Raw genomic sequence first — 20,230 nt, 5'->3', positions numbered from 1 at the left:
GGCCCAAAATCCTGGTTCTCAAAAAAAAAATCAAAACATTTTCTAAGTGTCCAAGGCCCTCGAGGAGGTGGGCGCCTGCCTTCCTGCCTCCGGGAATTTTCTTGCAGGTGCCTGGAAGGCCCACCTGTGCCATTGGATAGTTATGCCCAGGACAGAGGCCTCTTCCTGGGGTAGCGATGGGTTCAGCGAGGCCCAAAATCCTGGTTCTCAAAAAAGTTGAGATTTTCGGCCGGGGGTCCTCCAGGGGGGCTCTGGAGCCCATGCAGACACTAGATTTTTTGGGGAGAACCATGATTTTGGCCCTCGCTGAACCCATCGCTACCCCAGGAAGAGGCCTCGTCCTGGGGTAGCGATGGTTCAGCGAGGCCCAAAATCCTGGTTCTAAAAAAAAATCACACCCAGTGTGAAGTGGGCGGTGTGTGGTCATCACAACATGACTCACTTTAAGTCCATACTGCTATTCATAGGGCTGCACATGTGTCATGTGTTCCGCTAGCCAATCACAGTCCTGAATTTGCAAAGTCAGCCAATCACATTACAGTTAGTGGTGATGACACTAGCTGTAATGTGATTGGCTGACTTTGCAAAAGTATCGATTTGCATTAACAATGGAAGGGTTAGGGGGTACACACATTTTTTGGTCGGTGTCCAAAACTCACTTTTAGGGGGCGGCTACACCGCCCCAAAAAAATCCTATCACACAAAGATTTCCCCCCCCCTGTAATAACTCTGAGGACCCTCCCCTAGGGGTCCCGGAACCCCCTGTTGAAGACCCCCTGATCTAATTGATTTTTCAATTTGATTAATATGAGAAATGATACTCCAAAAACCCCTCAGGTGAAGAACCTGACTGAGGAGCTGTCAGCCCTGGATGAGAGCGTCGTCAGGGTCACCAGGGAGAAGAAGGCCCTCCAGGAGGCTCACCAGCAGACACTGGACGACCTGCAAGCGGAGGAGGATAAGGTTAACAGCCTGACCAAAGCTAAGCTCAAGCTGGAGCAGCAGGTCGATGAGGTGAGTCGGCTAATTGCCGTCGACTTGTACCTCCTAATGCAGTGCTTCTCAAACTTTTTCATGCCAGGGACCCCCAAATTGATATATATTTGGCCACGGACCCCCATCTGAAAATATGTTGTGCCAGGGACTCCCAGAAGCAAAGATTTGTGTTAAAATGTTCACTTTAAAAGAAATATATTCAAAGATGTGCACGAATCTTCAAGATTTTTCAAAAATAGCAGATCTACAAGCTCATAGCGCGGCACTCGGTGCCGCGCTATGAGCTTGTAGATCTGCTATTTTTGAATAGCCAAAGTATAAAAGGTTAAAACTATTGTGATGCTTTATTCACACATTTTGCTGGGGACCCCCTGGAACCCCCTCAAGGACCCCTGGGGGTCCCCGGACCCCACTATGAGAACCAATGTCCTAATGCTCCCAATGCAGAGCCAATACTCACATTTCTGCTGATCTGAAAGGCAGGTTGACAGCCGGCTAGCAAGATGACATCTCTTAAAGGGGAATCCCAGGTTTCATTATATTAACTCTAGACTCATCCACCAAAAGATCCATTTTGATTCTTAACTTCAACACTGAAAGAAAGACAGACACCCTGTCTGCTTTATAAAGCCTTTGGTGGTCATCCTTGTATCTCATCCACATTTCAAAGATGGACAGTTTTGCTATTGTTAATATCAAATTTACACTATATCTGTCACTATAGGTTGTGTTAAGACACAGAATGATATTTGACATGTTTTACTGTACATTCGACATTAAACTGAGACAGATAAGAGCAGAAACATGGTCACTAAAGTTACCCAGACATTGACACGAAACAAACATATGTTCTGTATCCTCTATACTCTATCCTTTTATACCAAACAAACAGCACATAGTGTATAGTGTTAGTTATATGATAGTTTGATTTATATTGGTGTACATTGATCCATGGGTTTGAGCTTTTGTAATGGAAAAGAATACATCATTCTATATGACCAAGGTACATTATTTATTCCATTACAAACAGGTACACTACACACAAAATACGTATTTACAAAGATAACCTGTAAAATCTACGTAAGATCAAGAAGGCAAGGATTTGATGAAATAAAGATAAATAAATAAAATAAAATAAAAGGGGAGTTGATAGTAGAATTAGGTTTAGGTAGAGGTTACAGAATGCAGCATAATTCTCTAAAACGAGGTGCTAATTCAATCCATGGAGAGTGTGCTCATTTCCACAAAGCAATGCTCTAATGAGCTTCAATACTGTGATTTTACAGCTAGAGGGCTCCCTTGAACAAGAGAAGAAGCACAGCATGGAGTTGGAGAGAGCCAGGAAGAAGCTGGAAGGAGATGTGAAACAGGTGCAGGAATCCATCATGGACCTGGAAAATGACAAGCAGCAAAGTGATGAGAAGATTAGGAAGTGAGAGCACACACACTTAGCTTTACATCAATGAAATGGTTCTTAACACACTGTTCTTGTTATTTCATTACAGGGCTCGATTTGCTTGATATTTATGTTTCACTGAATGTATGATATAATACAGCAATTTAACTTAATTAAAATAAAATAAAATTTAACCAATTTCATTTAGTCAAACTTTATAAAAATCAAGATTTGTCAATAATAGCATATCTACAAGCTCACAGCGCATTGCAATACATTGTGAGCTTGTAGATAGGATATTTTCGCTATTTGTCGTATATAAATTATATAGAGCTAAGTGGGTAAGAAAATGCCCCCCCCCCCACCTGTTGTTTTACAATCATATTTTCATGTTTTGTTTTACAAATCAAATGCTGATTTACTGTCAAATGTGCCTACATGCTCATCTTAAAGGAAGGACATTGAAATGTGTCATCTTCTTGGGAAAATCGAGGACGAGCAAGCGCTTGGCATTCAGCTTCAAAAGAAACTGAAAGAGCTTCAGGTATAGAAAGCAAATCACAACATTTTTGTATAAAAAAGAACATTTATGATGATTACTTTTGATGCAGTAATGGTCTTTTTTGTTTTAGGTACTAAAAAGGTCTTAAAGGTCCTACAATTGTCACTTTCTCTGTCATCTGGGGACCCCTGGGGGCCCTGGGGGTCTTGACCCACAGGTTGAGAACCACTGATCTAAAGCACTGAATGGGGGGGGGGCTCTCTGGGGTACCGTTGCAGGCTCGCATTGAAGAACTGGAGGAGGAGATGGAGTCGGAGCGTGCCGCCAGGGCCAAGGTGGAGAAACAGAGGTGTGATCTCTCCAGGGAGCTGGAGGAGATCAGCGAGAGGCTGGAGGAGGCCGGAGGAGCCACCGCCGCTCAGATTGAGATGAACAAGAAGCGAGAGGCCGAGTTTCACAAGATGAGACGAGACCTGGAAGAGTCCACGCTCCACCACGAGGCTACCGCTCAAGGTTGTTATAGTTTTGGCATTAGTCTTAAATCTTTCTTTTCAGTTTAGTTTGAATACGTTTTTAATGTGGGTTTGCTAGTTATTTTAGTTTTAAAAAATGCTTAGTTTTTAGTTTAGTTTTTATTTGCTTTAGATTAGTTTTTATTTGTTTAAAAGCTCAGAAAGATTTCAGACAATTTAGGTTTAAAACTGGCACAGCTAAAACTTTTGCAAGATAAGATTTCATATCCATCCAAAATATTAGGCTTACATTAGCAGGGAGAGTTGGGCAGGAGGAGTAGAACGAAGGCTCTATGGGAGCCCCATAACTGGGGACTCCTCACTGGCAGGTGAGTCAGTAGGATAGTACTAGGAAAAACGTATGTGGGGAGGAATTCATTGGTATAACGGCTAATCTGGGTAGAAAAAAGCTAAAAAAAATAAGAAGTAAACTTTAATAACCCTGCTACTGCTGCAGCTCTGAGGAAGAAACACGCCGACAGCGTGGCTGAGCTGGGAGAGCAGATTGACAACCTGCAGCGAGTCAAACAGAGACTGGACAAGGAGAAGACTGAATGCAAGATGGAGATAGATGACCTGCTCAGCAACATGGAGACTGTGTCCAAAGCAAAGGTATTTGATCATTTTATACTTTTATACTATATTTAAAATAGCTGATCTACAAGCTTACAACGTTGTAAGTGTGTAGGTCTGCTATTTTAAATATAGTATGAAATGAAAATTGTCAACATGGAAAAGATCATTGCGATTGTGACAATCATGCAAAAATGGTTTCTCGGTTAATAGAAGTTTTACCATTTGGTTCAAATGAATGGCCAAGTGGTTTTCGATCTTATGTGAAAATGAACTTAAGTTTCCAAATCAATGCTTGGTTGTCAGGCCAACCTTGAGAAGATGTGCAGAAGCACGGAGGACCAGTTAAATGAGCTGAAGGCTAAAAGCGATGAAAGCCTTCGCCACTTCGCTGACATCACTGTCCAGAAAGCTAAACTACAAACTGAAAATGGTAATCAATTAACAACGGCAACAAAATATATATATATATATATTGTACAAAATTCGGATAGACCTGTTTAGTGATACGAATATAATTTCTCAAAATGTATTATCGTTTTGTTTCATTCAGGTGAGCTTTCTCGGCAGCTGGAAGAGAAAGAATCTCTCGTGTCTCAGCTAACGAGAAGTAAGCAAGGTTTAGCACAGCAGGCTGAAGACCTGAAGAGACTTGTGGAAGAGGAAGTCAAGGTACACAGATGTTCATCTCATGAAATACACAACACTGTGAATAGGCTCTATGCACAGCAGCCATATTGGACAGAAATTGGGCCCCTTCCTTGCTTCCTTCACAGGCGTTACCAATGATACTAATGAAGGCTCTGTTCCATTTAGTGTAGCACGGTGGTTCTCAAACTTTTTAATTTCAAGGACCCCCATAACTCTGAGAGTGTACAAATGGAACCAAATGGACCCGGGAGGGTCCATTTGGTTCCATTTGTACACTCTCAGAGTTACACCCTCTCAAGGAACCATGAGGGTCCCTGGACCACACTTTGAGACCCACTAGTATTTCTAGTGAGCCAACATGCACAATATCAGCACCCTGACTCTGTTTGACCAGAATGGAACAGAGCCTTCATTAGTATCATTGGTAACACATGTGAAGGAAGTCAGAAGAGACCCAATTTTTCTCCAAAATGGCTGCTGTGCATAGAGCCTATTGACCATAAATGGTGGCCTTTTTTGTCTTCCTTCCTACTCAGCCGAGTATGGAGTAGGCCTAAGAGGCAAATGGCCGTCTTGCGTGACTATGATCAATGATCCAAATGACTTTTAAATGTCTCCCAAACAGGCTAAGACCTCCCTTGCCCATGCTCTGCAATCAGCTCGCCATGACTGTGATCTCCTGAGGGAGCAGTTTGAGGAGGAGCAGGAGGCCAAGGCGGAGCTCCAGAGAGGAATGTCCAAGGCCAACGCAGAGGTGGCCCAGTGGAGAACCAAATATGAGACTGATGCCATCCAGCGCGGAGAGGAGCTTGAGGAGGCCAAGTAATTCTTTTTTCCCCTTTTTTTCTATTTCCACATTTAAAAAATCACACCCTGTGTGAAGAGAGTGGTGCCTTTGATGAGCCCCGTATTGTCATCACCCGTGTTGTCATCAATGTTTGTTTATTGGACATACATACATACATACGGACGGACACACGGACAAAGTCAGATATAGGAGTGGTTGGCACCACTCAAAAACAACACATTTGTAACAACAGCGTAATAGTGGGTTGTACAGGTGAGATTTTGAAAACCCTGTGGGGTTTATAAAGTTCATCTCACCTCATTTAACAACAAAAATACAATAGAAATGGGAAAGTAATCAGACAATTTTAAAGCGAACATAAATTATTTGGCAACATAAATACAAGTCCTATTACATTTTTCAGCTATTCTAAATGTATATTCACAATGTGTCGCACCACAACACATTGTGTGTGCTTGTAGATCTGCTATTTTTGAAAACGTGTTGACAAATCTAGAGAAATCTTCTCTTATGGGGCTCCCAGGCACAAAATATTTTCAAATGGGCAAATACCTATACATTTGGGGGTCCTTGACATGAAAACGCTTGAGGACCACTCGATTGAGAGTCATAAATGCTTCATAAGACGTTGCACCGAACGTATACAATATTCATTCATGTTTTTCCAACATTGTGTTCTGTTCGTGTCGCTCATAGAAAGAAGCTGGTGCAACGTCTTCAAGATGCAGAGGAGATGATCGAGGGAGTGAACGCTAAGTGTGCCTCCCTGGAGAAGAGTAAACAGAGACTTCAGGGAGAGGTGGAGGACCTGATGCTTGATGTAGAGAAATCTAACGCCTGTGCTGCTAACCTGGACAAGAGGCAGAGGAACTTTGACAAGGTACCCAACTACAGTAGCCTACATAGAAACGTTTCAGATGTGTTGGATATAGAATTAGAAAGTAGAAACAAAATATTTAATCAAATGCTGGTTTGAGGCTCTTATGTGTATATTTTTTTCATTTATTGTATTTTCATCATGGGGAGAAAATCGATCTGCACATTGTCTAATATTTGTTGTAGATTCTATCCGAGTGGAGACTAAAATATGAGGAGAGCCAGGCTGAGCTGGAGGGTTCACAGAAAGAGTCTCGTTCTCTGAGCACGGAGCTCTTCAAAATCAAGAACTCGTTTGAGGAAGCTCTGGACCACCTAGAAACGCTCAAGCGAGAGAACAAGACATTGCAGGGTAGGATATGAAATATCGGAGCGATATTCCCATTTCCTAAGAGAATCTTATTTTTTTTAACGGGTTTGGAAACAGTCGTACATCCAGTGGTGTAAAGTAACTAAGTACATTTACTCAACTTTACTGGAGTATTTCCCATTTTCTGTACTTTTACTTCTACTCCACTACATCTCAGAGGCAAATATTGCACTTTTACTCCACTACAATTATTTGAAAACTTTAGTTACTAGTTACTTTTCAGATATAAATTATGATATTATGAAACATACATTAACCACTTTAGCCCTATTTTATACATAGGCTATTTGAAAATAGCCGATCTACAAGCTTGTAGATCTGCTATTTTCAAACATTTTGGTACTTTCACTTTTGGTACTTTAAGTACATTTTGATGCCAATACTTTTGTACTTTTACTCAAGTACATTTTGAATTCTGGACTTGTAACAGAGTGTTTCTATACTGCAGTATTGATACTTTTATCTAAGTAAAACATTTGAGTACCTTTTCCACCACTGCGTACATCATGTCACGATTTCTCATTTCATGTACAGAGGAGATCACTGACCTCAGTGATCAGATTGGTGAAATTGGGAGGAGCATCCATGAGGTGGAAAAGGCCAAGAAGACGGTGGAGAGTGAGAAAGCAGAGATTCAGAGTGCTCTCGAGGAAGCTGAGGTATTCAATCTGTAGACTCTGCATGTGTGTGTTGTTTTGAAGGAAACCTCTTACAGTCGTGTACCTTGGTTTACACCAGTGGTTTTCAACCTTTTTTTATGTCAAGGACCCCCAAATTGACACACATTAGCCCAGGGACCCCCATTTGAAAATATATGTCAGGGACCCCCATAAGAGAAGGTTTTTACGGCTCTCTAGCAGTGATTCTCAACCTTTTTAATTTCAAGGACCCCCAGTTTGACATGCATTAGGGCTACAGACCCCCAATGAATGGCATTTATACCTCTGGGACCCCAATTCACATTGTAAAACCAATGTTAATTTAACTCTGAGAGTGCACAAATGGAACCAAGTGGACCCGTTAGGGTCCATTTGGTTCCATTTGTACACTCTCAGAGTTACAGACCCATAAGGGCCCATTTGGTTCCTGTCCATCATTTAGCTGGGGACCCCCTGGAACTCCCTCAAGGACCACTGGTGGTCCCCGGACCACTGGTTGAAAACCACTGGTTTACACAAGACTCCTGACCAGTGACCACTGTCACCATGGCTATGTTCCAAATCTATGTACTATAATACAGCAGATAATGTAAGGAAACGACACCAAATGTGTTTGGAACACACTAAATATCCCTCAATACTGTGTTTTGTGTCTATAACCTCCCACCCACCTTTACCGCCAAACCAATGGCGCTTTGCATCATGGGACGTTTGCGTTAATGAAGAGTACATTGTTCGTACATTTCTTTTATGGTGCATTCTGTGTAAATTGCAGTAGACTACTGCAGTGGTTTTCAACCCTCTTCATGTCAAGGACCCCCAAATTGACATTTATTAGCCTGCGGACCCCCATTTGAAAAGATACCAGGGACCCCCAAAAGAGAAGATTTTTACGGTTCTAGCAGTGATTCTCAACCATTTCAATTTCAAGGATGCCTGCAGTTTGACATGCATTAGGCTACGGACGGACCCGCATTTAATGGCATTTCTATCTCTGGGACCCTAGTTTAAATTGTAAAATCAATGTCAATTCAACTCAGAGAGTGTACAAATCGGGTCCATTTGGTTCCATTTGTACACTCTCTGAGTTACAGGCACATAAGACCCTTATGATAAGGGTCCATTTGGTTCCTAAATATCTATCATTTAGCTGGGGACCCCCTGGAACCCCCTCAAGGACCACTGGTGGTCCCCGGACCAATGGTTGAGAACCACTGGACTACTGTACATAGTCGCAGAATATATTGACCGAAAGGTGCGATTTTTTGGAACACCTATATATTCTCGTGCGTTTATTCTACAATCTCAGGCCTCTCTGGAGCACGAGGAGTCCAAGACCCTGCGCGTGCAGATGGAGCTCGCCCAGATCAAAGGCGAGGCGGAGAGGAAGCTGGCGGAGAAGGAGGAGGAGCTGGAGCAGCTGAAGCGCGGCGGCCAGCGGACCGTCGAGGCCCTGCAGAACGCCCTGGACGCCGAGGTCCGGGGCAGAAACGACGCCGTCAGGGTCAAGCGCAAGATGGAGGCCGACGTCAACGAGATGGAGGTCCAGCTGGGCCACGCCAACCGCCAGGCCGCCGAGGCCCAGAAGCATCTGAGGAATGTCCAGACGCAGCTGAAGGTGAACGGTCAAATTGATTTAAAGATGCAGTGCCATGATTTATTTTCCGCCTAAAAAATGATGATCAGGTATTATGATTATGCTAGGAGAAATAATTTTCCCCAAAAAGTGTACAGAAATGGCTAAAATTACGTTTTTATGTGGCCACACCCACCAGGTCATTATGTATGCGTGGTTGTCAGGTGGGTGGTATTCTATCTGAGTTAGCCACACCCCACAATGTTAAGTGAGTTGTGGTAGGCCGTCCCCTGTTATTGTGATGTCATCAAAACAGGGTATTTCCAACGGGCATTTTGACTCGGAGGCTTTCAGCTTTCAGGAAGAAACCAAAAGTACACAGGGAAGGCAAATTTGCACATTATAACAAGACCTGGAGGTCTATTAGAGTAATGTTAACTTTGTAGACACGTGAAAACCAGAAAAGGCTCAAAACTATGGCACTGCATCTTTAACTGCATGATAAGCAAACCTATGTGTCACGTAACTTAGGTACGGTTATCCCATTAAGACCGGAACGCATCTTTGTCATTTTTATTGATTTATTTGGCTATTCAAAAATAGCAGATATACAAGCTCATAGCGCGGCACCGAGTGCCGCGCTATGAGCTTGTAGATCTGCTATTTTTTTTTTTAATCCTGAAAATGCATGCAAATCTTTGAATATAATGTATTTTTAAAGCAAACATTTGTAACTCAAATCTTTGCTTCTGGGAATTCTACAAATGTCTTCTAAATCCTAACAGTTTTCTGAAAAAACGTATGTCGCTATATGAGTGGTTCTCAAACCTTTCCATGTCAAGGACCACCCAAAATGCTATGTATTTGGACACGGACCCCCATCTCAAAATATGTTGTTCCAGGGACCCCCAGAAGCACAGATCGGAGTTAAAAATATTCGTTTTTAAAATGCATATTCAAAGATTTGCACAAAGTTTCCACGATTTTTTCAAAAAAACAGCAGATCTACAAGCCCATAGCGCGGCGCTCACACTATGAGCTTGTATATCTGCTATTTTTGAATAGCCAAACGGAATCTAAAAAAATGACACACAGATGCGTTCCCGGTCTAAATGGGTTATAATAACATCTTTGGTGCTTGGGGGAGCGCTCTTCTTTAGGATGCACAGCTGCATTTAGACGAGGCGCTGCGTAGCCAGGAGGAGCTCAAAGAGCAGGCGGACATGCTGGAGCGCAGGAGCACCCTGATGCAGGCCGAGGTGGAGGAGTTGAGGGCCGTTCTGGAACAGTCTGAGAGGGGTCGCAAAGCGGCCGAACAGGAACTGACCGACGCCAGCGAGAGAGTGGGATTACTGCACTCTCAGGTAAGTTAGATTTGATTTCAGGTATAGGCCCTAACTAATGAACATTTTCATCTATCCATTATTTTGTTTGACCTATGGCAGTGGTTCTCAAACTTTTTCATGTCAAGGACCCCCAAATTGACACTTATTAGCCCGTGGACCCCCATTTGAAAAAGATATGCCAGGGACCCCCCATAAGGGAAGATTTTTATGGCTCTAGCAGTGATTCTCAACCATTTTAATTTCAAGGACCCCCCAGTTTGACATGTATTAGGGCTACGGACCCCCATTTAATGGCATTTCTATCACTTGGACCACAATTTTATTGTAAAATCAATGTTGATTTAACTCTGAGAGTGTACAAATGGAACCAAATGGACCCGTTAGGGTCCATTTGGTTCCATTTGTACACTCTCAGAGTTACAGACCCATAAGGGTCCATTTGGTTCCTATCCATCATTTAGCTGGGGACCCCCTCAAGTACCCCACCCCCACTTTGAGAACCAATGACCTATGGCATTAATTTAGATCATACGCGGCCCCCACCTTCACTTAATACGGCCTGCTGGTTGATATCGGAATACTGATATATTATTGATTTCAGCTGTTACAATAACAAACGTGCAAACATGACCCGCTTTAATTACTTCAGTCTATAGACTCACCGAAGTCTGAAGTCACTGCCAACCTAGAGGGCGCTGTTTCACGGGTTCATGGCGTTTATTTTTTGTGTTGAAATCCCCATTTGGGAATCTTGGATCACGTCATATAAGAACTGTGTTCCAAACATAAACACACCACCCTGGCGTTTTTTGTCAGGGGGGTGGCTCTGCATCGTTTATGATATTCATTCATATTTGATACAGCCTGTTTCTGGTGAAAATGGAATTGATTCTGCCTTAAAAGTCTTAAGAACTACTACTTCCGGGTCTGATATCATTGTCCCTGCAGCAGCCGCGTTCATGGGATATGTAGTCTTTGAGTTGTTTGACTCGTTTCTAGTGTTTATATTGTGTTACTCTTTAGGTAAATGGGTGTACATTTACACCTTCAGACAGTCGATGCTTCATATCCATATGAGTAAAATCGCCGGGGTCGTGTGTTTATTTTTGGAACACAGTTCTTATATGAAGCGATCTAAGATTCCCCAATGAGGATATCACCACAATAAGTAAAGCCACGAACCTGCGGAAAAGCCCTCTACTGGCAATGACGTCAGGACTTGGGTGCTCTATATTAGTAACTTAATGACTACCATTAAAATGCTATTGTCTTTTTTATGTCTAATGCATTTGTATTTAAGTTCATACAAATGCATTTGAAATTAAATAAAAATGTTACTTTTCAGGATTCCAATTAAAAAATAGCAAAAAGAAATTCAGGATTCCAAAAGTAGCAAAAATAGCAGATCTACAAGCTCAAAAGGCGTTGCGCTTTGCTACTTTTGTGTGACATAGAATGGTAGAAAAAAAGTCAAAATATGGAGATAAGAGGTTTCTGACAGTATGTGCAGTGTGGAAATATAGTGGCCCTCTCCATCATCAAAGCTGCCCACCCCAGCCCATCATACATTTACGATAAAATAAGGTACACATGTATACAATTATGCTAAATGCTCATAACACGTTGTCTGCACTCAAGCAAATATGTTTGATGAAATTGCATAATATCTTTTACCCTTTAATAATAATGAACAAACACGATTGTATGCAGAGAGACAGGGGCATCTCCTGTCTCTCTGCATCCACCTGCCTCACTACCAATGTATGATTTTCGACTAACTCTGAAAGTCAAAGATAGGTTCTGCTTTTGTTGACAGTCGATTCAATTTGAGTTGGCACGCATCACTCTTTCACTTTGAGTAGACACAGGAAGAAAGTCTGTGATGTCAACATAGTAGCCTTCTACCCATAGTGACTCTAGAGATGACATACCCTGGAACCCTTTAGGCACACATCACACTTTGAGTAGGCACACATCACTCTTTCACATTGAGTAGGCAGGCATCACTGTTTCACTTTGAGTAGGCATGCGTCACTCTTTCATATTGAGTAGGCAGGCATCACGCTTTCACTTTAACCCATTGAGACCTGGAACTGTGTCATTTTTAGATTTGAGCTAAAAAGCATTATTTTACACTTTGGGCTATTCAAAAATAGCAGATATACAAGCTCATATCGCGGCACCGAGTGCCGCGCTACGAGCTTGTAGATCTGCTATTTTTGAAAATTCGTGAAAATGTGTGCAAATCTTCTGAATATATATATTTTTAAAGCGAACATTTTTAACTCGAATCTTTGCTTCTGGGGGTCCCTGGAACAAAATATTTTGATGGGGGTCCGGCCAAATACATATCATTTTGGGGGTCCTTGACATGAAAAAGATTGAGCACCACTGACATAGAAACATACGTTTTTCAGAAAACTGTTGAGATTTAGGAGACATGTAGAATCGGCTTCAGGTTAAGTAGGCAGGCATCACTCTTTCAGTTGGCATGCGTCACTCTTTTGCTTTGAGTAAACTACCCCTCCGCCCCCCATTTCATTGTATGTATACAAATCACGTAGGTGAGCTATTTCTGATTCAAAGCGGAGAATTTTGCTGAAAGGTGACAAGTTTTCATGCAACAAAACCTTTGGTTCTCTTGGGTAATGTAGAATATGTAACTGTCTTACAGAATACCAACCTGATGAATACCAAGAAGAAGCTGGAAGCCGATGTCACTCATATCCAGTCCGAGGTCGAGGATGCTGTTCAGGAGGCGAGGAATGCTGAGGAGAAAGCCAAGAAAGCTATTACTGATGTTAGTGGCACTCAATGTGTTTAGAATGGCACACACACACAAAAATACATAAATCTTCTCTTCTTGGGATCCCTGGAACAAAACCTTTTTCAGATGGGGGTCCGCGGCCAAATACATAATCAATTTGGGGGTCCTTGACTTGAAATTGTTTGAGAACCACTAGTGTAACTAACTACTACTGTCTGGAATCAGGCGGCCATGATGGCCGAAGAGCTGAAGAAAGAGCAGGACACCAGCGGTCACCTGGAGAGGATGAAGAAGAACCTGGAGGTGTCAGTTAAAGACCTGCAGCACCGTCTGGACGAGGCTGAGAACCTGGCCTTGAAGGGCGGCAAGAAGCAGCTCCAGAAACTGGAGAGCAGGGTAATTCAATTCATTGTTCAGGAATGAAAGAGTGTTGTTCATGCCATGAACATCAGACAGAGCTTTATGCAGTGTTCATTTTGTCGACTACCTTTTTTCACTGACAAAAACGAAATAAAAACTATGCTAGGATGACTAAATATACTATGCTATATAATATGTTGATATTTAATATATCAAAAAATAAAAACTAAGTTAAAGAGATCCAATAGAACTAAGACAAGTCATTGTATGCTTGTTTGCGTGTGGGTTTAGCCGATCTACAAGCTCACATGTGAGCCTGTACAGTAGATTGGCTATTTTTTGCACACAGCCAGTGGTGCGTTCTACCGTTTTTACGCTATATACGTAGTGTGACCTGCAGAACATTTTCGTAGCCAAGCGTAGCCCTCTACTAACCATTTCATCCATTGAAAACCCGCTAGTGTACAGTATCTCCACAACCACGCGCATGTCGTGCAGGGAATGATTATCGTATCCCTCCGAAAACACCTAGAACACACCGCTGCACAGAATCAGGCATTACGACGCCATCAAGTCCAGTCAAAATATGTTTTTTTCAACTCTAGATTTAGTTGACTAAGATCTTATAATATTTTGTCAACTAAAACTAGACTAAAAGTAAAACGTTTCAGAGGACTAAAATATGACGAAAACTAAATGGAATTTTATTCAAAAGACTAAAACTATATCGAGATTTGCTGTCAAACTTTACACTGTTCAGGAATGAAAGAGTGTCGTTCATGAAAATCAGACGGTGCTTTATGGATGCCTTCCTTGCCACTATAGGTGCGTGAATTGGAGGGAGAGCTGGATGCTGAGCAAAAAAGAGGAGCTGAAGCCATAAAGGGCGTCAGAAAGTATGAGAGGAGAGTCAAAGAGATAACGTACCAGGTAAAAACTGTTGCATGACGAAGGTTTTACCCATTTAGACCTGGAACGCATCTGTGTCATTTTAGGTTTCTTTGGCTATTCAAAAATAGCAGATCTACAAGCTCATAGCGCGGCACCGAGTGCCGCGCTATGAGCTTGTAGATCTGCAATTTTTGAAAAATCGTGAAAACTTTTTTTCCAAAGGATTCAGGATTTAGAACATTTCTAAGAATCGCCTCAGGTCTTAATGGGTTAATTGGTGTCTCGGAAAAGTCTGATTATTACTCATTTACGAGTGGATTTCACGGGGACTGGGATCATGAACTGTACTGCATTTAAGTGGTCATACAAGCCTGATCGATCCAAGCAAAGCAATGGAAATCAACAAAGCATCGACTTTTCATGTGGAACGCTGATTTTAGGTGTCAGTCCACATTATCTTCCTGGACATACTGTATTTTCAGTGAAACAGCACTGCCCACACGTTCCCTTTCATTTTGTTGCAGGCAGAGGAGGACAAGAAGAACGTCCTGAGACTTCAGGATCTGGTGGACAAGCTGCAGCTGAAAGTGAAGGCCAATAAACACCAGGCGGAGGAAGCTGTAGGAGCATTATCATCACTGCCACTGCTTGATCACATTGTTTGTTTTCTATGTGGATAGTGTATACAGAAACAAACAGAAACGCATCTTTGTCACTTTTTGATTTGAGCTAAAAAGCATTATTTTACACTTTGGCTATTCAAGAATAGCAGATATACAAGCTTGTAGTGCGGCACCGAGTGCCGCACTACGAGCTTGTATATCTGCTATTTTTGAAAAATCGTGAAAATATGTGCAAATCTTTGAAAATATATTGTTTTAAAGCGAACATTTTTTTCTCAAATCTTTGCATCTGGGGGTCCCTGGAACAACATATTTTGAGATGGGGGTCGGCGGCCAAATACATTTTGGGGGTCCTTGACTGCTTGACATGAAAACGTTTGAGCACCACTGACATAGAAACATAGTTTTTTTCAGAATACTGTTAGGATTTAGAAGACATTTTGTAGAATCGGCCTCAGGTCTTAATGGGTTAACCACTTCAAAAAATCTATTTTATACTTCGTGGTACAATAGTGTCGTGCAGCGAAAATAACCAATCTACAAGTCGCATCTCGAGACGTTGTGAGCTTGTAGATGTTCGTTATAAAAAATAAATACACACACAGCTATAGATATTGAATCTGTTTATTTATTTTACTTTCTTATGATCAACAGGAGGAGCAAGTAAATAACCACTTGGCTAAGTTGAGGAAGGTGCAGCATGACCTAGAGGAGGCAGAGGAGAGGGCAGACATCGCTGAGTCCCAGGTCAACAAGATGAGAGCCAAGAGCAGAGACAAGACTGGCAGCAACGTGTGACAGGTATATGGTTGTTTTAATCGGTTACAAAAAAGTGAATATTTTTAGATTTTTTTAATAGGACAGAGGACAGGACTAATAAATGTGTCCCATAAAAAAAATGCTATTTTGATGTGAGATTAATCCATTGCAACTCATTAAAATCATCCTGGTACATGGTAATTACTGCACTTGTGCCATTGATTTTTGTTCTTAAGATTAGTACATTTTTTGATTGATTGAATATTTTATTAGGGAAAAAATGTAAAACAGCACAGTTACATTTAAAAAAGACTTTGTTTAACAGGTCCGTTCATGAAAGACCTTGCGGTCTTGTTTCCAATGAGGGCCTTGGTATTCAATCCATAGACATATATAGTGGCACCACGGTTCGAATATCAATACAAAAAAAACAGCAAAAAATAACACTATGTACAACAACAACAACAACAACAAAAAAAAGGGGGGCGGGGGGGATATGTACAAGAACAAGGGGAGGGGGGGGGGGTCGGCTGTCTAACAGGAAAATGGTACTACCTCCCCTTTTGGCCTCCTGAAAGGTGAGTTTTTAAGGCTCTTTTAAATGAGCCGAGCGAACTGCATTTTTTGAGTAGGCTAGTACAGAATTCTACAACTGTCTATGTGGGTGGGTAGATAACAGTGGAGAGAGAGCGAAACCTCTGATATGAATAGTCATTCTTCATATCTAATACATTCTGTCATTGGTGAAATAATAGTGTCGTTAAACTGTTCCTCATTTTGCTGGGGACGGGAACCCCCTGGAACCTGGGTGGCTACACAAGCGTTGACATTTCCACTGTTGATCAACAATGGAAAGCCTGTTTGGGCAGAGGATATATTGCACATTATCCATGATGCAATACCTCTTCATGTCAACCGATAGTGGTCCTACCTGCCTGGCCACGGGATCTACATTTTCAATAGAAGAGCTACCATACGGCTTGGGCAAAATAAAGTTTTATATTCATTAAAATGACTAATGAATTGCAGATTTAACTGGACAGACCTATTGTATTTCCGACACAAGGGAAAATGATTCAAACCAACCTAAGTCACATGATATTAATAAAAGTGAATATCCTCATGCCGTTAAACAAGGCATGCTTTCTAATCTATTGCTTTTGTTTTTTTCCTCAACAGAAAAAAAGAATGAAAAGAGGAGAAGACAACATAATGAAGATGACTCATAAAATATGACTTTTTGTGTACACTGAGCTATCGTCTACTTTAATCCCTGCAATGCATGATGTTTTGTTTTGAGCTCGAGTTTTTTTCTGAATCTGATGGCGCCACCTTGTGGCACCATCAGATTAGCCCCACAGGAAATATAAATTATTAAAAATATCTCCATCACTCCTGGACTAATGTTTTCACTCCTGGACTAATGCTTTCATTCAGACATAAAGGAAGATTATGCTTCACAAGTCTCCTCCTATAAAACTAACCTCAACCTAGTCTCCTTTAGTCTTTACAGTAGACTAAATTGGTGGCTATCAACCTATGGTCCGGGGGCCCCCAGGGAGTCCCGAACTAAATGATTGATGGCTACTTAGGAACCAAATGCACCCTTTATGGGTCTCCAGTGTATAAATTGTCAGAATTATTATTGGTAGAGAAGCCTATGTGTTGGATTTGTATACTCTGAATTAAATTACAGTGAGGATTTTACATTTTACGTTGGGGTTCCAGAGATACAGAAAAGAAAAGAAAATCATATTAAATTAAAAGTGTTGCCTAAAAATCACAGAACATTGGAAGTCTTGCAGACAGTGTGGCTTCTTCCAAGAAGCTAATTAGTGATGATGAGGTAACACGTGTGAGTCCGGCCAGGGCTGCGTATGTTTGTTGTTGTGTGTTGTTGTGTTCAGTGGTGGAAAAAGTACTCACATGTGTTACTTAAGTAAAAGTCTCAATACTGCAATGTAGAATTACGCTGTTACAAGTACAAGTCCGGAATTCAAAAAATTGTTGAGTAAAAGTATAAAAGTATTGGCATCAAAATGTAAGTATCAAAAGTAGAAAGTAGGCTATAGGCAAATATGCCGACTGTCCCATTTCACAAGTTTTCGAATGTCCTATAACATGTATCTAAATCTTTTGAAAATAGCAGATCTACAAGCTCAGAATGCCTTATTTGTGAGCTTGTAGATCGGCTATTTTAAATGGCCGAAACGTATAGGGCTGAAGTGGTTCATGTTTTGTAATCAAAATCTACAAAGTAGGCTAACTAAACTGAAGTTTTCAAATAATTGTAGTGGAGTAAAAAGTACAACATTTTCCTCAGAGATGTAGTGGAGTAGAAGTTAAAGTACTGAAAATTGGAAATACTCCAGCAAAGTAAAAAATACCTCAAAATTGTACTTAAGTACTTGAGTAAATGTACTTAGTTACTTGTTTACACACCACTGGTCAGGTCCGGCCAGGGCTGTGTGTCAGTGTGTGTGTTGTGTTGTGTTGTGTTGTGTTGTGTTGTGTTGTGTGTGTTGTGTTGGGGAGGAGATTTGACTTGACTGAGTCACAGTCACTGGACTGACTTGGTGAGGCGCGGCTGCAGAGCGCAGCTCACAGCCTCACACACACACACACACACACACACAGGCAAGAGGAGGCGAGCGAGCGGCGGAACCACGCTTGACAGCTGGGAATAACCTGTTACTTTTACGCACGAAATAATATTGATTTTTGTAATCGGGATCCGCAGCAGGTTATTCAATCCATTAACAAGCTGAACAACAGGCTCGATCGCAAGAAAGTCGGTTGTTGAGATAGCCAAGTTTTTTTTTGTTTTTTGTTTTTACCCCAGGAGGGTTCTTCCTTCAACAGAGCATTGCTGTGAGGATAAACAACGGATGCGTCGTGATCGCGGTGCAACGCCCCGGGAATCGAACCCGTGTCTCCCGCGCGTGGAAAGCTAAAACATCTTAACTGCTAGACTTAAAGGGCATTCTACATATTCTGAGAGTTTTAGGGCCATCGGGCTGAGGCTGTGAGCCACTAGGCTTTGCTACAAAAGCACGGGACGCGTGTTGCGTTTCGCGATGGCTGGATCTTACTGCAAAAGTTTGTACTCGTTTAGCGGCGACCAGCATCAGCAGGGACTGAGCTTCGAAGCCGGAGACATCATTAAGGTCGCGCAGTCTCTGCCAGGAGGCTGGTGGGAAGGAGAGAAGGAGGATGGGACCAGGGGATGGTTCCCCTCAAGCTATGTTCAGGTTCTGGAGGTAAGATCAGTGGTGGAAAGTCACTCAAGTACATTTATTCAAGTACTGTACTTAAGTACAATTTTGGCTGGTGGGAAGGAGAGAAGGATGTTGGGACCAGGGCATGCTTTCCCTCAAGCTATGTTCAGGTTCTGGAGGTAAGGTCAGTGGTGGAAAGCAGTGGTTTTCAACCTTTTTCGCGTCAAGGACCCCCAAATTGACAAATATTAGCCCAGGGACCCCCATTTGAAAAGATATGCCTGGGACTCAACCATTTAGATTTCTTGGGGCTCCCAATCTACATGGTATCATCATCATCCGTGTTCATTTAACTCTAACGGGTCCATTTGGTTCCATTTGTACACTCTCAGAGTTACAGACATATAAGGTTCAATTTGGTTGCTAACTATTCATCTGGCTGGGGACCTCCTGGAACCCCCTCAAGGACCACTAGTGGTCCCCGGACCAGTGGTTGAAACCCCCTGGTGTAAAGTCACTCAAGTACATTTATTCAAGTACTGTACTTAAGTACAATTTTGGCTGGTGGGAAGGAGAGAAGGATGTGTTGGGACCAGGGCATGGTTTCCCTCAAGCTATGTTCAGGTTCTGGAGGTTTAAGTAGCTCTGATGTATTTTGGTCAACAACAACCAAAAATGCCCCGTGATATTGGAAGAAAACAACTGCAAAATATAACAATCCTGAAATAAAATGATCAGTTCTGGCAAGGGCAGAGAGAAAAAGCATGTCTCCAAATTAGATTTTTGGAAAGTTTCTGGGGTTGTTATTAAACAGTTTTCCCATGGGATCCTTTCCTTATGAGATTAACACCCATCACCCCCCCCCCCCCCAATTCCTCGACTGACTGAAATGTCTCTGAAGTCTCCAAACTTCCTCATTCCACACAACATTCCACTAGAATTCCACTCAGGTCCCCTGGCTGTCTGTGCGCATGAATGCTCTCTCTGGGGCAGAGAGAGAGAGAGAGAGAGAGGAGGCAGGCTCCACTCAGGACATGCACAGCATCTCTCTCTCTCTCTCTCTCTCTCTCTCTCTCTCTGTCTCTGTCAAGAAAACTTGAGGGGGGAGGGGGGGTGGCATTAGTCTAACATAGCAGATCTACTAGCTAACAAAAAAAAAAAAATAGCAGATCTACAAGCTCAGCTGCGAGGCGTTGTGAGCTTGTAGATCGGCTATTTTTGGGCGAAGAGATTTGGTGTAGAGGGAAAAAGTGGCCCAAGTAAAGTGCAGAGCCAACTCACATCCAGCTCACTTAAGGGTTTAAGTGGTTAATGGTCCATTTTATTGGATGGGATGTGAGTGATTGA

At 42.1% G+C, this 20,230-nt stretch overlaps 2 protein-coding genes across 4 annotated transcripts in view; both read left to right on the top strand.

Annotated features, from left to right (window-relative positions):
• Window positions 1-16,949, top strand: part of LOC311060576 (myosin heavy chain, fast skeletal muscle-like) — a gene marked incomplete at its 5' end in the record, with an annotated part of 37,370 nt that extends 20,421 nt beyond the window's left edge. Inside the window, 19 exons of the mRNA XM_084078811.1 lie at window positions 838-1,014; window positions 2,283-2,428; window positions 2,846-2,936; window positions 3,173-3,407; window positions 3,864-4,018; window positions 4,286-4,412; window positions 4,533-4,651; window positions 5,256-5,452; window positions 6,135-6,318; window positions 6,501-6,666; window positions 7,219-7,343; window positions 8,653-8,961; window positions 10,080-10,283; window positions 12,940-13,065; window positions 13,258-13,428; window positions 14,218-14,322; window positions 14,808-14,903; window positions 15,561-15,707; window positions 16,845-16,949. Coding sequence (XP_083934937.1) covers window positions 838-1,014; window positions 2,283-2,428; window positions 2,846-2,936; window positions 3,173-3,407; window positions 3,864-4,018; window positions 4,286-4,412; window positions 4,533-4,651; window positions 5,256-5,452; window positions 6,135-6,318; window positions 6,501-6,666; window positions 7,219-7,343; window positions 8,653-8,961; window positions 10,080-10,283; window positions 12,940-13,065; window positions 13,258-13,428; window positions 14,218-14,322; window positions 14,808-14,903; window positions 15,561-15,704 — 2,877 coding nt within the window. The 3' untranslated portion in view covers window positions 15,705-15,707; window positions 16,845-16,949. The remainder of the gene's footprint in view (window positions 1-837; window positions 1,015-2,282; window positions 2,429-2,845; window positions 2,937-3,172; window positions 3,408-3,863; window positions 4,019-4,285; window positions 4,413-4,532; window positions 4,652-5,255; window positions 5,453-6,134; window positions 6,319-6,500; window positions 6,667-7,218; window positions 7,344-8,652; window positions 8,962-10,079; window positions 10,284-12,939; window positions 13,066-13,257; window positions 13,429-14,217; window positions 14,323-14,807; window positions 14,904-15,560; window positions 15,708-16,844) is intronic.
• Window positions 16,950-18,293: 1,344 nt separating this feature from the next.
• The window catches only part of gas7b (growth arrest-specific 7b), a 76,086-nt gene continuing 74,149 nt past the window's right edge, over window positions 18,294-20,230 (top strand). For 2 of the 3 annotated variants that reach the window (XM_084077876.1, XM_084077875.1), the window contains exon 1: window positions 18,294-18,925. In XM_084077876.1, the coding sequence (XP_083934002.1) occupies window positions 18,743-18,925 (183 nt within the window). In that variant the 5' untranslated portion in view covers window positions 18,294-18,742. Of the gene's footprint in view, window positions 18,926-19,495; window positions 19,517-20,230 lie in introns of those variants that run through there. The other variant, XM_084077877.1, reaches the window with a different exon arrangement.

Source organism: Gymnoscopelus microlampas, assembly GCF_963454915.1.
Source record: "Gymnoscopelus microlampas genome assembly, chromosome: 14".
NCBI classification, from domain to species: domain Eukaryota; kingdom Metazoa; phylum Chordata; class Actinopteri; order Myctophiformes; family Myctophidae; genus Gymnoscopelus; species Gymnoscopelus microlampas.
Note: the sequence above shows the minus strand (reverse complement) of the source record. Positions and strands in the feature narration are given on the sequence as shown.